The sequence below is a fragment of the Chelonia mydas genome, chromosome 27 (genome assembly GCF_015237465.2).
Source record: "Chelonia mydas isolate rCheMyd1 chromosome 27, rCheMyd1.pri.v2, whole genome shotgun sequence".
Taxonomy (NCBI): Eukaryota; Metazoa; Chordata; order Testudines; family Cheloniidae; genus Chelonia; species Chelonia mydas.
This window is the reverse complement of record NC_057860.1, coordinates 3,238,784-3,256,707: the sequence shown is the minus strand read 5'-3', so window position 1 is coordinate 3,256,707 and position 17,924 is coordinate 3,238,784. Positions and strand designations below refer to the sequence as shown.

The window sequence follows — 17,924 nt, the reverse complement described above, 5'->3', positions numbered from 1 at the left end:
GAGAAACCAGCAGGCAATCTTAACTTTGCGTTATCCAAGTATTTTGTCAATATATTTCCTAGTTTTTTCTTTTTTTTTAAACAGAAAGAGAAATGTTGGTAGGAGTTAGTGGTCACTTAGGCAGTTATGTAGGTTTGCAGCTGAGATGCTACTACAGATCTCAAAGAACTTTACTGTAAGGAGGGAAACATTATCATCCCCATTGTACAGATGGGAAAACTGAGGCCTAGTCTATACTACAAAGTTGACATAAGACGTTTTGCATCTAGTTATGCATGTCTACACTGAAATCTGTCTCCCACTGCTGTAACTACCCCGTTACGCTAACATAGTAACGTCATCTCCCCGAGTGGCGCAAAACCATGGTCGATGCATGGAAGTTGACACAGTGTAAGCGCAGACACTGCGTTACTTATGTGAACCCTAACAGTCCTCCAGCAGCTGTTCCACAATGCCTGATACTGACTGCTCTGGTCACAATTGTGAGCCCCAGTGCCCAGGGGTCATAGAGACTGGAACACCCCCCCCCCCCCCACTTAAAAACCCCTATGAATTTTTGAAATGCCTTTTCCTGATTGCCCAGCTGAGCAGCAGTCCACTGTTGTGTGCAAATGCCCAGCTGACTATGCCAGCTACATGATCCAGACATGTGCCTGCCTGGAGTAGACAAAAGATATTGGACATCCTAGGCCTATGAGGAGAAGAGGCTGTGCAAGTAAGTACAGCTCCAAACCAGCCGTAGAAACGTCAACATCTACAAGCAGATTGCTCGGGGGATGCCAGAGAAGGGGTATGACAGGGAGCAGCAGCAGCGCCATGTGAAAACCAAGGAGCTGCGGCAGGCAGACCAGAAGGCCAGGGAGGCCAACAATCAATTGGGTGCAGAGCCATAGACAGGCCACTTTTACAACATGCTGCATGCCATACTTGGCAGAGACCCCCACCACGACCCTGCACACCACCATGGATCTCTCCAAGGAGCTCAAGTCACAGGCCCCTGCTGGGAACAGCAAGGAGGTGAACAAGGAAGAGGAGGAGTGTGGGGGACAGGTGACCAGGGGATCCAGCTGTATAGCAAGCCAGGACCGGTTTTTGACTCCATGGCAGTCCAGCCAGTCAAGCACAGGCGAGCCCAGTGCAGGGGAAGGAACGTCAGGTAAGTTTGTAAATAAAATTTCCATTGCAAGGGTGGCACCCCCAAATTAACAGGACAGAGATTTCAACTTTTCATTAATTTACTCACACCAGCAGAGGTAGCGGTACAACAAAGGAAGGGAATGTTGCTAACTGCTTTTCATTCCCCTGCAGAGTTCGGCAGCAGGGGCCATGCAGAACAGTTTGTTTATGGACACGGGGATGTCCCTTGAATCCTCCTGAGAGATCTCAATGAAACTTCTCTGGAGGTACTCTACAATCCTCTCCCAAAAGGTTTCAAGGGAGGGCTATCTTATTTCTTCTTCCGCGATAGGACACTTTCTCACGCCAGGTGGTGAGAACTTCAGCAGGCACCATTGCTATAAAGACAGGTTTCAGAGTAACAGCCGTGTTAGTCTGTATTCGCAAAAAGAAAAGGAGTACTTGTGGCACCTTAGAGACTAACCAATTTATTTGAGCATGAGCTTTCGTGAGCTACAGCTCACTTCATCGGATGCATACGATGAAGTGAGCTGTAGCTCACGAAAGCTCATGCTCAAATAAATTGGTTAGTCTCTAAGGTGCCACAAGTACTCCTTTTCTCATTGCTATAAACTAACTAGCGGCATACAAGCCTAGGCAGCTTCAGGATGCCAGCAGCAGCTGTTCTGTCTCTACCTTGGATACTCTCAGGAGCGAGATATCAGCTAAAATCACCAGCGCCTGTGGAAGATGGTGCCAGTATTCAGTACCATTGCCCTACATTCATAGTTTCATGCAACCGAGCAATTTCCTCATCTGCTCCCACACCCCTGGCAGATCATACTCACCATAACTTGAGTTGAGAGTGGATCCAAAGCAGAAGTGTCAATATTCTAGTCTTGTTTTACACTTTTGGGGAGCAAGAAAAGGGGGGATTTCTGCATCTTCCATTCCTACTATCCTGACTATACCTTGTGTGTGTTTTATCTAGCTGTGGTCACTTCAGCCTTGAAGGGGGCTCTTCACACAAGTGGAACGACTGACTCAGATAAGGAGGAGAAAAAAGGAGGATGGTGGGAGGACATGTTCTGCAAGACTCTTCCAGCCGGTGCTGCATCAGACCTTGACAGAGGGCTTGGAGGGTGAATACGGCAGGCCGTACAGAGAAGGAAAGACCAGGCAGAAGACAGCTTCAGGAAAAGGAGAGGGAGATACACCATAACATAACAGAGCTTCTCCATCAGCAAACTCAGATGCTGCAGATTCTTATGGATCTCCAGGTTCAACAACCTTGGGCTCGAATGCCATTGCAGTCGTGTCGAACTGCAGCACTGCGCCTCCCTACACCCACCCTCAGCATCCTACATGGCCTCAGGGCCAGCATGCCTACCCCCGCCACTTCACCCTGTGGGAAATCATGGACAACCACAGCTTCACATACATCTGCCATGGCTCCCACAGGTCAGCATATGTGTAGCTACATTTCATTTTCAGCTTTCTGCCAAGGGGTGGGTTCAAATTACCATGCCTGGATGTTGCTAAGATTCAACAGCTGTAACGTGCCCCCTTGAACACCCAGGTCCTATAAGTTCTGGCTGGCTAGCAAATCTCTTGGGTATTCTGTCTGCTTAACTTTTTAATGCGGTTTTCAATTTTGCCCGCTCAAAGTTGGAGTGGGTGCCATACACTAGCTGGGGTAAATGTCAAGCAACCGAGACCATTTCAGCCCCGATCAGAACCGTTGTGTGATCCCTATGGCTGCACACACATAGACACACACACAAAAAGGAAGAAGTTGCTGTCAGCCTTAAGACATGCTATTTTGTCCTGGGGCTGTATCTTGGGAACCTCTTGCTCAAACCACCTCAAATTTGGATCACTAATCCTACCCTGCTCCTCAGTGAGGCACACCAAATTTCAGAGCACTATGAGTAAGTATGTGGATTTTAGAACACTTAGGCGTCAACCTTTAAACAGAAAGGAGTTCTCAACCTTAACTATAGCAGAGCAAAAAGAAAAGGAGTACTTGTGGCACCTGAGAGACTATAATGCAACAGGAGGCAACCAGGAAACCTTTCTTGGTCTTCAATGTGTGAATAGGTATTAAAAATTCATTATGATCAGGCTTAAAAATAGTATTTTGTACTTATCTAGCACATTACAGAACAATTAATGAAGTCTCAACACCCAAGAATTATAATACCTGCTGGGCCTCAGTTGTGCAGCAAAACAGAGAAGTGATGTAGACATGGTCAGTGGCAAATCAGACCCGGACCCCTGAGCTGTCTCAGGCATGCTCCCTAACTAGACCGCACTGCTTCCAGACGAGCATTTAAAACCCAATTTCAGATAGATTTTTGAAGGTAGGAATTGAACAGTTTTTCTTGTTTACTTCTTGGCTCATGAATCCAGATGCATCATTTCACCATTAGTGAAATGGAACAGGGTTCTGAAAATGCCTCACTTTTATTAAAGCCCTTTCCCTAAGGCTAGGATTTTCAAAGTTCCCTACAGGCTGAAGAGCAGCACTGGAGTGAAGTGTGCGGCGAAGTTCACAGAACAGAAAGAAAGGCGTAAAGTTCTGACTACAGTCAGACAGGAGCTATGCTTCTCATTACCATTATATGAGCAGAAAATTAAGAACAAGAGTTACTCTTTCAAATAAAAACCTGAGACACCACAAATCATAGCAAAGCCACCTAATCAACCGGGTAAGAAAGGAGGCCTCTGAATTGGAGGAGAATCTCTCACAGAAGTCTTCCACATTCAGGTTGTCTCTCAGAAAAATACCGATCTCAGGGTAACATTCCAAAGCAGTAAGAGGGAGGTAACAACCAGCCTGTTTTGAAACATACCATTTGGGCAGCATTCTGAAGATGGTGACTCCCTTAAGACCATTAGTTGCATGACTCTTAAGGAGTGAGGAGAAAGATTTAAGTGGGGAAAAAAGTCTCTCTTTCATATCATCACAGACCTAAAGGCAGAACCCACAAGTGTTCCTGACCATTTATAAACTCATCTAGACTTTAAGACATAGGGATAGCACACTTTTCAAATTTGGTTGCCTAAGACGAGGCAGCCAGCCAAACTAGCATATAACTCAGTATTACGGTGTCTAAAACAGGTGTTTGGGACCTAAATGCCAATATGACCAACAACTTTGGTGCCTAAGTTTGAAAACTGGGCAATAAAGTAATATGAATTTGTAGCATTAAGTCATTCTCTTCCCCAACCCCACAAAGGTCATCTAAATCTCTCATGGAAGAACACTGCTCTTTTTAAGCATGACAGGAGTGTGGAGTACAGAACAGAACAGAGACAGGAGTCCTAGGTTCTATCGCTATCTTTGATATAAACTTGGTGTATGACCTTGGGCAAGTCGCTTCACCTCTGTACCTAATTTCCACCACCTATAAGATAGAGATCATCTGCAAAATCCAGGTCTTCAAGGGATGAGAAGGGTGTCCATCTGATGCCTCTTGACACATCATCTTTTGTACGCCACATTACCCAGTTGATGGCAATGTTGAAGAGGATTGCAGGCATGACACACCCCTGACGTACTCCTGTTTTGACTTCAAAACTGAACTCACTGTGATCAACACTGCATGTAAAGTTGGAATAGAAGCTTTTGACAATGTTGATTATACGGAGCGGGTTTCCATATGCCCACCGAATGCACCATTGGCTGGTCCTGTGAATGCTGTCAAAAGCCTATCACATACCCAACATCACATAAAAGAAAAAAAACTATTAGACAACACATTCAGCCAGCAAATCAGACTGAAAATCAATCGTGCCTCACCATCACTAGTACGGACAGAGGATCACATTCTCCCCAATGTAGAAACATTCACAAAGTTGGGCAGCAGCAGCCAGGATGGTGGAACAAGCCAAGACATCCGAAACAGAATCAATAAAGCCAGGAACATCTTTAGGAGCTTAAATGCAATCTGGAAATAATTAAAATAAAACGCCAAAACCGATTTATCAGTGATTTATCAGTGCTGCGTACTTTCAACACTACTGTATAGTGCAGAATGATGGGGAATGACAAAATATGACATGTCCAAACTGTCTTCATTCCATACAACCTGCCTCAGAAAAATCCTCCGTATCTTTTGGGTCAGAACAATCTCAAACCAATACCTATTCACACAGTGCAGCCAAGTAGATATGAGCACCATCATTACCAGAAGGCATTGGAGACGGATTGGCCATGTACGTTGGATGGAAACTGATTCCATCACCAGAACAGCAATAAGACAGACACCTGAAGGCAAGCGAAAATGAGGCCGCTTGAAAACAAAATGGTGAAGAGCTGTGGAAGCTGAGCTGAAAAACCTGGGGCACAGCTGGGGAACCATTGAAAGGCTTGCCAGAAACAGCCAGGAATGGAGCAGCTTCATTGCTGCCCTAAAGGCTAGAGGCATAATGGTTATTAACTAACTAAAAGACAGAGATAAGAAGGCTCAATATTGCAAAGTTGAGATCCTCTGGAAAGGAAAGCATGCACTTACAGTTTGGCATTCTGTCGTTTGTTGGCAGGTTCTTTGCTGGACAGGATCTCCAGGCGTTCCAGGTTGCTGAATATTCTGTCTATTCTTGCCTGAATCTCATTTTCTACCACTGTAAGGAAAAAGAAGGAAACAAGTTGTTGGAAGAGACTAAATATACAATGCACTGTCTTAAGGAACTGGAGACACGTTAGTCCAGATTTGGAAAGAAATTTAGGTGCCTAACTCCCATTGAAAACAAGGAGAGTTAGAGATCTAGACACTTCTAAAAATCTGTTCTATTGTATACCACAGCCTCAAAACATCTGAAATTAAACACAGACTGAGCACACTAAGACAAAGAAAATGAACCTGCATGTTTGGCTCAATGAACCCTGGGTCAATTATTCAATAAAATGTGTACTTCTGTGGCACTTCCCACCCAAGGATCTCAAAGACTCAGATCATTCCTGCAAGATAGGTTAATTAACCTATCATCTCATTTTACAAAAGCAGAAATGGAGGCTCAGAGGGAGACTCGCCTAAGATTATACAGAGAGAGCTGAGAATAAGACCCAGATCTCTCAGTTTCCAGACCTGCTCTTCAGCCAAAAGACCAGCACTACCCTCATGAATTCCTCAAGTTCACAAGAACGTGTGCTGTATGCCTCACTGGATTTATGGAGCAGTGTATTTACTGTTTTACAAATACAAAAATCCTGGCCCCACATCAATCTAATTTAATTATGTAATTACTGGCATAATGATGATACTATCATTTAAAAAAGTAGCAACAAACCCTGGGTTTTTCCCCTCTTCCACAAACTTTAAACTGACACAGATTAAATTCTGAAAAGCAGACACCTGAATTTGCCTAACTTCTCCCGAGAACGAGTTCTCAAGTACAAGTTTGTATGTTTGCACACGCTCACCTGCAGAGGCAGAAATTGAGTCTATACCTTTATTTTTGAAATCTGTAACACCAGTGTAATAGTCAGGAAATTCACCTCCATCACAGAGTACCAATGATTTAGGAAGATATAAAAGAGAAGAGGTTTTGGCAGCTAAATTTATAGCTTGTAAGGCCAGAAGGGACATATGTGATCATCTAACCTGACCTCTTGTATAACACAGACCATAGGATTTCTCTGAATTAATTCCTTAAATTGAGACTACTAGGGAGAAGGCTTAGGTCTAGGGGTCTGTGGTAGATCTCTCTGAAATGCTTCCAACTTCACATGCAGGTTCAGCTAGGCAAAGGGAACTTCAGATCTCAATACATGATTGAGACGATGGTGTAGAGAAAAGGGGTTTCAATTTCTTAGGCAGAGGGTGCTTTTGGGGAAAGGAGGAGACTATACATTTTGGAATGGGGCCCCTGCTTTAATCAAAATGGAAGCAGACGGTGGCATATAAAATAAAAAAGGTGTTGACTTAGGTTTAAACTAGCAGCCAGAGGAAAGCTGACAGGGGCCAAGGAGCCCGTATGTCAGACAGACATCCATCAAAGACAGTGTTAATTGTGAATCTAATAAAGGGTCGGACACAAAAAACACAACTGACCTAGAGCAGGGGCAGCAAAAGAACACAAACTTCTGAAACCCTGCTGACATCACAGATTAATAAAGAGAGGCACCTGGGCAGCAAGAAGAACTATAAATGTTCTTTACAGAAACGAGAGCCACTTAAAACCGAAAGCAGGCAATGCCTCACAGCAGATAAGGACATCGACATTATGGAAGCCTAGTGGAACTACAAAAATCAATTGGATACTATAAAACCTGGGAGAGCTACAAGTCTTCTGAGGATACTCAGGACCGTGCAGAGATTCCTGTTCTTTCCATGGCCCTGTGGGGCTGTGTGTGGCCTGCAACTGATTTATTCTGTGGGTCAACGGCCCCTGATAGAAAAAAAGGTTCCCCACCCCTGGACTAGATGAACAATGGGTCAATCTATCAGCCTGTGTCAGATCTTACTACTTTAAAAAGATATTACAAAGGATTAACAATCCAGTATAAAATGTAAACAATTTGAAACTTGACGCAATCACATTCACATAAAATATCTGGCATCCTCAGTTCCAGATTTTTGCAGTGTCAGATCTGCACAACCATACCAAACATCAACTCTCCATTATGAGGATTTTCATAATAGGAAAGCTGCTGTTTGGAGGATAACTTAACTGAAAAAATACTAGGGTTCGTGTCTTTTTCTGACCCATCCTTCAGAAAGCCTTGGCCTTATTTAAATCCAACATAAAACTGAACTGGGTAATTAGATTTTAGTTTTGTGATGTGGACCATTGCTTCATTCCCAGGAGGCAAAGACTGAACTCCTTTCACAAAGAACAGCTAATAGAATCTTAAAGTATCTGAGTTTAAATGCTAATAGGAAACCCAACCCGTGAGCATTAGATCAGCGGTTCTCAAAGCCGGTCCGCCGCTCGTTCAGGAAAGCCCCTGGCACGCCGGACCGGTTTGTTTACCTGCCGCGTCCGCAGTTCGGCCGATCACGGCTCCCACTGGCCGTGGTTCGCCGCTCCAGGCCAATGGGGGGTGCGGGAAGCGGCGCGGGCCAAGGGAGGTGCTGGCCGCCCTTCCCGCAGCCCCCATTGGCCTGGAGCCACGATTGGCCAAACCTGCGGATGCAGCAGGTAAACAAACCGGTCCAGCGCACCAGGGGCTTTCCCTGAACAAGTGGCGGACCGGCTTTGAGAACCACTGCATTAGATCACACCAACAGTTGAGTTGCCGTATTTAGTTGTTAACTTACAGTGCACTGACTGCTTGTCTGAGGTCTCCAGATGACCCATGTAAGATTGAACCTCATGGACTTGCCTATCAAAGGAAGAGAAGGAAGAAATGGGAATTAGAGTCAATCAACAGCTATTAAATCTGGAAAGATTTTTTTTAGTACAAACAAGTGGCAGACTTGAAATACTAAGAAATATATAGTGTAACGTAACATTCAGAACAGGAACTAGGTTTCCATTATTCTAATGCAAACACCATACAGCATTTCCTAAGAGTGTGAGGGCACAAAGAAGACCTTAAGACCAGAAACCAAAGTTCCCTCTCAATATGTACCTGTCACTGCAGTATTTAAGGGGTAAAGACCAGAGTAAAAATCCAGTTGAATTGACAAAGGTTTTTCCGAACGTTTCCTCAAAGTTAATAGAGTAACAAGAGACCCCACTCACTTTATATGTTCCATAAAGTGAGCCAACACAGTTACCTTGTATGTGTCAAGAACCACATCCAAAACAAACAATGTGAGTGGTATGGTGGGAACCACTAGCTCTGCCAACAAGACCACCTGTTTTGGAAAGACTAAGAATATTAGGCCATAGGGTCAAAAAGGGCAAAAACAGGGAAGTTCTAGCTGTCAAAGGAGAGAACTGCTGCTCTGTCCTTCAGCACCACTGGGAAAAACATAAATAATGGAGCCCAGATTGTACCCATCAAGGGGAAAACAATTTTCAAATCAAGATTGGATGTTTTCTGGCCTGTGTGATACAGGAAGTCAGTCTATGAAGTATCCCATTGTGACCACCTGACCTCCTGTATAACACAGGCCAGAGAACTGCCTCAAAATAGTTCCTAGAGGAGATGCAATCTTGATTTATATTTGTTACTAACAACATTCCCTATCTTCCATTTGTTATGTATTCTTTTCATTGCTTCCTTCACTTCCTCTCTAAACCAGGTCTTTTTTTAACCAATAAGACCTTCTTCCTTGATTGTGGATTTATGGACATTGAAAAGTGTTCTAAAACAATCAGAGAATTGAATCGGTAGATCTAGTCCTCGTTCAGTTATTGGTTTCATGGGAATGCTCTGGACCTAGGGGAACAAGAGATTATCTTGAATACTGAGTTCCTGTGAAATCAAACAAATTGAAAAAAATCTACAGCCAAAAGCCAGCTCAGGTGACATGACCATACAGCAAGCGGACATGGGAATGGGAGCAACACAAGCCGAGCCCCTTCATTACTTATGATCAATAATATTATTATTGATTTTTCTAAAGCACTATTAGAATAATAGACTAGCCAGCCCTTCCCTATTGAAAAAAGAAAAGGAGGACTTGTGGCACCTTAGAGACAAACAAATTTATTTGAGCATAAGCTTTCGTGAGCTGCAGCTCACTTCATCGGATGCATGCAGTGGAAAATACAGTGGGGAGATTTTATATACACAGAGACCATGAAACAATAGGTGTTACCATACACACTGTAATGAGAGTGATCAGGTAAGGTGAGCTATTATCAGCAGGAGAGAGAAAAAAACACAAAACCTTTTATAGTGATAATCAAGGGGGGCCATTTCCAGCAGTTGACAAGAATGTGTGAGGAACAGTAGGGGGGAAAATAAACATGGGGAAATAGTTTTACTTTGTGTAATGTTTTTCCACTGAATGCATCCGATGAAGTGAGCTGTAGCTCACGAAAGCTTATGCTCAAATAAATTGGTTAGTCTCTAAGGTGCCACTAGTCCTCCTTTTCTTTCTTCTTGTAATGACACAACCACTCTCAGTCTTTATTCAAGCCTAATTTAATGGTGTCCAGTTTGCAAATTAATTCCAATTCAGCAGTCTCTCGTTGTGTTTGAAGTTTTTTTGTTGAAGAATTGCCACTTTTAGGTCTGTAATCGAGTGACCAGAGAGATTGAAATGTTCTCCAACGGTTTTTTAATGTTATATATAATTCTTGACATCTGATTTGTGTCCATTTATTCTTTTACGTAGAAACTGTCCAGTTTGGCCAATGTACATGGCAGAGGGGCATTGCTGGCACATGATGGCATATATCACATTGGTAGATGTGCAGGTGAACGAGCCTCTGATAGTGTGGCTGATGTGATTAGGCACTATGATGGTGTCCCCTGAATAGATATGTGGACACAGTTGGCAACGGGCTTTGTTGCAAGGATAGGTTCCTGGGTTAGTGTTTGTGGTGTGTGGTTGCTGGTGAGTATTTGCTTCAGGTTGGGGGGCTGTCTGTAAGCAAGGACTAGCCTGTCTCCCAAGATCTGTGAGAGTGATGGGTCGTCCTTCAGGATAGGTTGTAGATCCTTGATGATGTGTCGGAGAGGTTTTAGTTGGGGGCTGAAGGTGATGGTTAATGGCATTCTGTTATTTTCTTTGTTGGGCCTGTCCTGTAGTAGGTGACTTCTGGGTACTCTTCTGGCTCTGTCAATCTGTTTCTTCACTTCAGCAGGTGGGTACTGTAGTTGTAAGAACGCTTGATAGAGATCTTGTAGGTGTTTCTCTCCCTGAGGGGTTGGAGCAATTGCGGTTGTATCATAGAGCTTGGCTGTAGACAATGGATCGTGTGGTGTGGTCTGGATGAAAGCTGGAGGCATGTACGTAAAGTATAGCGGTCAGTAGGTTTCCAGTATAGGGTGGTGTTTATGTGACCATCGCTTATTAGCACAGTAGTGTCCAGGAAGTGGATCTCTTGTGTGGACCAGTCCAGGCTGAGGTTGATGGTGGAATGGAAATTGTTGAAATCATGGTGGAGTTCCTCAAGGGCTTCTTTTCTATGGGTCCAGATGATGAAGATGTCATCAATGTAGCGCAAGTAAAGTAGGGGCATTAGGGGACAAGAGCTGAGGAAGCGTTGTTCTCAGCCAGCCATAAAAATGTTGGCATACTGTGGGGCCATGCAGGTATCCTTAGCAGTGCCGCTGATTTGAAGGTATACATTCCCATAACTGTTTCACATTTGGGGACAGAGGACAAAGTTCAGCCACCAGGTTTGCCATGATATTATCGGGGATACTGTTCCTGACGGCTTCTAGTCCATCTTTGTGTGGAATGTTGGTGTAGAGGACTTCTACATCCATAGTGGCTAGGATGGTGTTACAGGAAGATCACTGATGGATTGTAGTTTCCTCAGGAATACAGTGGTGTCTCAAAGATAGCTAGGAGTGCTGGTAGCGTAGGCCTGAGGAGGGAGTCTACATAGCCAGACAATCCTGCTGTCAGGGTGCCAATGCCTGAGATGATGCGGCATCCAGGATTTCCAGGTTTATGGATCTTGGGTAGCAAACAGAATACCCCAGGTCGGGGTTCTAGGGGTGTGTCTGTGAGGATTTGTTCTTGTGCTTTTTCAGGGAGTTTCTTGAGCAGATGGTGGAGTTTCTTTTGGTAACTCTCAGCGGGATCAGAGGGTAATGGCTTGTAGAATGTGGTGCTGGAAAGCTGCCTAGCAGCCTCTTGTTCATATTCCGACCTATTTATGTGGACGACAGCACCTCCTTTGTCAGCCTTTTTGATTATGATGTCAGAGTTGTTTCTGAGGCTGTGGATGGCATTGGGTTCCGCACAGCTGAGGTTATGGGGCAAGTGATGCTGCTTTTCCACAATTTCAGTCCGTGCACGTCGGCGGAAGCACTCTACATAGAAGTCCAGTCTGTTGTTTCGACCTTCAGGAGGAGTCCACCCAGAATCCTTCTTTTTGTAGTCTTGGTAGGAAGGTCTCTGTGGGTTAGTATGCTGTTCAGAGGTGCGTTGGAAATATTCCTTGAATCGGAGACGTCGAAAATAGGATTCTAGGTCACCACAGAAGTGTATCATGTTCATGGGGGTGGAGGGGCAGAAGGAGAGGCCACGAGATATGACAGATTCTTCTGCTGGGCTAAGAGTATAGCTGGATACATTAACAATATTGCTGGGTGGGTTAAGGGAACCACTGTTGGAAATGGCCCACCTTGATTATCACTACAAAAGATTTATTTTTTCTCTCCTGCTGATAATAGCTCACCTTACCTTATCACTCTTATTATAGTGTGTATGGTAACACCCACTGTTTCATGTTCTCTGTGTATATAAAAGCTCCCCACTGTATTTTCCACTGCATGCATCCAATGAAGTGAGCTGTAGTTCACGAAAGCTTATGCTCAAATAAATTTGTTAGACTCGAAGGTGCCACAAGTACTCCTTTTCTTTTTGCGGATACAGACTAACACGGCTGCTACTCTGAAACCTTCCCTATTGAGTTACTATTTGTATTAGAGACACAAGGTAGGTGAGGTAATATCTTGTAATATCTTCTGTTGGTGAGAAAGAAAAGTTTCTGAGCCACACAGAAGTTGGTCGAATAAAAGATATTACCTAATCTATCTTGTCTCTCCAATATCCTGGGACCGACATGGCTACAACTATACTGCATACTCTTTGTATTGTCTTTCAGCCCGATTTAGGTCCAACAAATGTTTTGAGAAGAACTTTGCTCTTTTCCCGTTTAGCACTGAAGGTCCCAGACACCCAATTCAGCATTCTGCACCACTGGCTCAACAAGCTGCAAGTACCATGTATGTAAAAGACTTGTGCTAAAGAATTCAGATGGTGATATGCTATTACTCTCAGGGAAGTCTCTAATGGGACATCAAAAGGCTGTCCATAGGCCATTATAATGTACCACTATGATGTACATTAAGAATACTCTTAATAAATCAGCTGATTATGAGTTTGCAATTATCTAATAAAACAGAGACTTCATTTTCTTTTTTTAATTAATCTTTTTTCATAGGGAATTGTCTCGAATTTTGAACTTTAAAATCCAAGCTCATTGGACAAACAAAGGCTGCCGTATTGTTTAAAAAGTTAACCGGTTAAACAATTAAAATTATATCAGTTAACCAACTAAACAGAGAGGGGCTGGGGCTGCTCTGGCCAGCAGGGGGCCAGTGGGGCCTGCTGCTGCTTTGGCCGGCTGGCTGGCAAGGCCCGTGTGGTCTTGGGTTGGCTGGGGTTGGGGCTGGAGCTGCTCCTGCTGGCCTGGGGTTGGGGCTGCTGCGGCGGACCGCAGATTAACGGTTAGGCTGGGTTAACCAGTAAGATTAATGCTTACCAGTTAATAGTTCACTATTTTACAACCCTAAATTCCAACGTTGCTCACAGTAACAGTGTCCAAAGTCCTAGCTTGCTTATGGAACCAGTGAGGAGCACCACGGTGCAGCTATTTCAGGGATATGGAAGAACATTTAATATGATGCCAAAGGTCAGTGTGTCTTTTAGTTGCTAGCCTCCACAGATAGACAGATTAGACATTTATTAGCAGTAAAATGGAGCAGGGAGATTACACTACCTCTGTATTCCATAGGTGCAACTGCGACTGGAATACTATGTACAGTTCTGGTGTCCACAATCCAACTGGAGAGGGTTCAGAGAAGAACCACGAGAATGATTAAAGGATTAGAAAGCACGCCTTATAGTGATTCAGCCCCTCCTATCTACTGAGCTTAAAAACCAGAAGGTTAAGGGATGGCTTGATCACAATGTACAAGTACCCACATGTGGAACAATACCTTTTGTCACGGGCTCTTCAATCTAGCAAAGAAAGGTATAACACAATCCAATGGCTTGAAGTTGAAGCTAGCCAAATTCAGATTGGAAATAAGGCATAATTAACAATGAGGGTAATTAATCATTGGAATAATTTACCTAGAGTTGTGATGGATTCTCCATCACTGGCTATTTTAAATACAGATTGGACGTTTTCCTAAAACATATGCTCTAGCTCGATCAGGAATTATTTTGGGGAAGCTCTAAAGCCTGTGCTATGCAGGTCAGACTAAATGATCACGCCGTCACCTTCTGGCCTCAGAGTATAGGAACATTTATGTCTAAGGGATATTGGACATAGTAACTGGTCTAAGATAGTTAAGACTCTACACAACATCAGAGCTTCTTCAAGTCCCTCTTTAAAACATCTTGTTCTAAAGGGCCGAATAATTGTTTTTATTAGTTAAATAAAAACTACCTTAAATGTGCTAAATGCATAAAAAAGTAAGTTTATCATAACATGTTTTGCATTTAAAACCAATGGTTTATTAAACAAAGAAAGTATTATCAGTAGTTAGTGACCTGAACTGATTGCTTTTGACTACCATGTGCTTCAAGATTTTAGAAGCAGATCTCATCCTCTCATACCTCATTTTTATTAATAGATTGGAAAAGAAAAACTAGCTTTCCTGCTTTTTTCATCTCCCAAATGGTTTCTCAATTTTGAATAAACTAGTCATTGAAATGAACTGAAGAAAGTGAAATGAAGAATCCTCTCTTTGCATCTGCAGAAGAGGCAAATGGATGTCAAATGCCTCTTTAGCACAAACTCTGCATGCAGTTCAGTGGTTTTACTTTCTTTAAAACTTCATCAGCAAAACATATTACTTCATTTTTTATTTATTTTATTTGAATAGGTTATAGTAAATTTAGGCCTTAACATAGGTTGTCATACATTTATTCAAAATTAAATTTGAAATTTTGCAAAATTTGCAGACAATGCAAAATTACTCAAGATAGTTAAGTCCAAAGCTGACTGCAAAGAGTTACAAAGGGATCTTACAAAACCGGGTGACTGGGCAACAAAAGGGGAGATGAAATTCAGCATTGATAAATGTGCGTTACTATTAACGCACATTGGAAAACATAATCCCAACTATACATACAAAATGATGCGTCTAAATTAGCTGATTACACTCAAGAAAGAGATCTTGGCATCACTGTGGATAGTTTCCTGACAGCATCTGCTCAATGTGCAGCGGCAGTCAAAAAAGCCAAGAGTGTATTTTGAGCCATTAGGAGAGGGATCGATAAGAAGACAGAAAATATCATAATGACACTATAAATCTTATGCTCAAATAAATTTGTTAGTCTCTAAGGTGCCACAAGTACTCCTTTTCTTTTTATAAATCCAAGGTATGCCCACACCTGGAATACTACATGCAGTTCTGGTCACCCCATTTAAAAACAGATATATTAGAATGGGAAAAAGTACAAAGAAGGGCACCAGAATTGATTAGTGATATAGAACAGATTCCATATGAGGACAGATTAAAAAGACTGGGACTGTTCAGTTTAGAAAAGAGACAACTAAGAGGGGATATGACAGAGGTCTATAAAATCATGAGTGGTGTGGACAAAGTGAACAAGGAAGTTATTTACCCTTTCACATAACACAAGAACAAGTGGTCATCCAATGAAATTAACAGCCAGCAGGTTTAAAACAAATATAAGTAAGTATTTCTTCACACAATGGGCAGTCAACCTGTAGAATTCATTGCCAGGGGACGTTGTGAAGGCTAAAAGTATAATTGGGTCAAAAAAAGAATTAGATTCGTTCATGGAGGATAAGTCCATCAATGGCTATTAGCCAACATGGCCAGGGACGCAAACACATGTTCTGTATGTCCCTAAACCTCTGACTGCCAAAAGTTGGAACTGGACGATGGGATGGATCTCTTGATAATCACCCTGTTCTGTTCATTCCCTCTGAAGTACCTAGCACCAGTCACTGTCAGAAGACAGGATACTGGTCTAGATGGACAACTGGTCTAAGCCAGCATGGCCAGGCTTGAAGTATTTTTTTTTTTTTTACAAAAACCCTGTATTTAAATAAAAACCCAAGTTTTGATTAATAAAAATAACCAATTTTTATCCACATTCCTGCCAATTTATATTCACCAAGCTTATCTCTCCTCCAAAATACTTCCGAACAGACACCTGGTTTTTATAAAGTGCTTTAGTAATAACTCCGCTCTGTTCTGTGTTGTATCCACTAGTGCTTTTCAACAGTAAAATCTTGAGACAGATACTCATATACTCTATACATTATGGTATCATCCAGAATCCCCAGTTGGGAAGGGGGTTCCTTTGTGTTTGCTGTACAAATGCATAGACACTGTTCCTTCCTTAAAAGAGCTTACAGTGTGGTGCTACATAAATAGCAGCAAATATTGTGGCAAGTCCTGTGTATTCCAAGGACATTGATGCTTGTTGATACGGAAAGACGGTACACAAGATTAAAACCAATCTTTCTTATCTACCCTTGCTCCCATTTCCAAAAGGGATGTAATAATGGAACAAGAAAGCCATGGATTTTACAAAGAGAAAGACAACACTACTGTAAAACTACTGTTTAAATTGTGACACTTTGGTTAAATTATTATCGCAACAAATGTATTGATACTAAAAACACTAACACAATACCATGGCCAGCAAATTAGCTCACATCTGCCCACTGCAAGGTTTCTTGCACTTTCCTCTGAAGCATCTGGTGCTGGTCTCTGTTAGAGACAGAATACCAGACTACACAGACTTCAGGTAATTCCTGTGTTGTTCTCTTTCTCCTAAACTTTCTTAGTTATGTCAGTACAAGACAAGCTATTTGTTTGTTGGCACTTATTCATAGGGCACCATTTTTTAGTGTTCCAGAGTCATTGTGCTGATACCACTTATGCCAGGGGTTCTCAAACTGGGGGTCGTGACCCCTCAGGGGGTTGCAAGGTTATTACATGGGGGGGGGTGTCACAAGCCTTCAACCTACACCCCAAACCCTGCTTCGCCTCTAGCATTTATAATAATATTCAATATAAAAGAAATGTTAATTTATAAAGGGGGTCACACTCAGAGGCTTGCTGTGTGAAAGGGGTCACCAGGACGAAAGCGTGAGAACGACTGACTTATGCCGTAAACACCAACCCTTACAAAGAATCAGCACAGCACTTGCCAGCTGAAATGCTGCACCCTGGAAGTGTGGTGGTGGGCGATGTGTTCACTCTACAATAACTAGCCTTACATCCCTTTAAAGCTTCCTGCACGATTTCATTCCGTCCCTTGCTGCAAATCAGGAGATAGAAAATTGGAGGAAAAGTGAAAAACGAGGTTCCGGACACTAGAGAGCCCAGGGCACTTTCCATGTTCCTCCTATGGCTGGGCACCCCCCAACTTCCAGTCTGGACCCTTGTACCTCGCCCGCTGCCACGCCCACCCCCTCAGCAGCTCACATCGGACAAAGCCTCTTTCCTCGCAGCGGGACACGGCTGAGCCGCGACACGCTCCGCGCCAGAGGCGGCTGCCCGGGGCGGTGGGGGAGGGGCTTCCCGCACGCAGGAGAGAGCCCGGCCCGGCCCCGGCCCCGGCCCCCGGCCCCGGCGGGATCCCGGCTCGGGCTCGCCAGGCTCCGAGCGCTGCTACGGAGACGGGACTGGGGCTCCGGCCCCACAGGCTCTGCCCGCGGGATTCAGCCCGGCCCGGCCCGGCCCCGCTCTCACTTGTTGGTCTGGTGGTAAAGAGCCTCCATCGCGGCCGCAGAGCCCGGCCCGACTCCCTCCCGGCGCCGCGCGACACGTCAGCGCCCGCCACTTCCGGCTTCCGCTCGCGCGAGGCCCGGCTCGCTTCCGGCGGGAGAGGCTGCCCGGGCTGCTGCCTGACGGCGGGGCGGGGCGCGGCGCGGCGCAGGCAGCCCGGCGGGGGCCTTCGGGGGCCCGGCCGCGCGAGGAGCGTCCTGGGCCGCTGGGGGGCGCC

General features: G+C 44.0%; 1 protein-coding gene across 2 annotated transcripts in view; it reads right to left on the bottom strand.

The window, feature by feature from the left end:
- The window catches only part of GOSR2 (golgi SNAP receptor complex member 2), a 28,758-nt gene extending 10,914 nt beyond the window's left edge, over positions 1-17,844 (bottom strand). The window contains exons 1-3 of one of the 2 annotated variants that reach the window (XM_037886781.2): positions 17,672-17,844; positions 8,385-8,449; positions 5,637-5,745 (exon numbers count right to left, since the gene is read on the bottom strand). In XM_037886781.2, the coding sequence (XP_037742709.1) occupies positions 5,637-5,745; positions 8,385-8,449; positions 17,672-17,700 (203 nt within the window). In that variant the 5' untranslated portion in view covers positions 17,701-17,844. The remainder of the gene's footprint in view (positions 1-5,636; positions 5,746-8,384; positions 8,450-17,671) is intronic. The other variant, XM_037886782.2, reaches the window with a different exon arrangement.
- Positions 17,845-17,924: the final 80 nt, after the last annotated feature.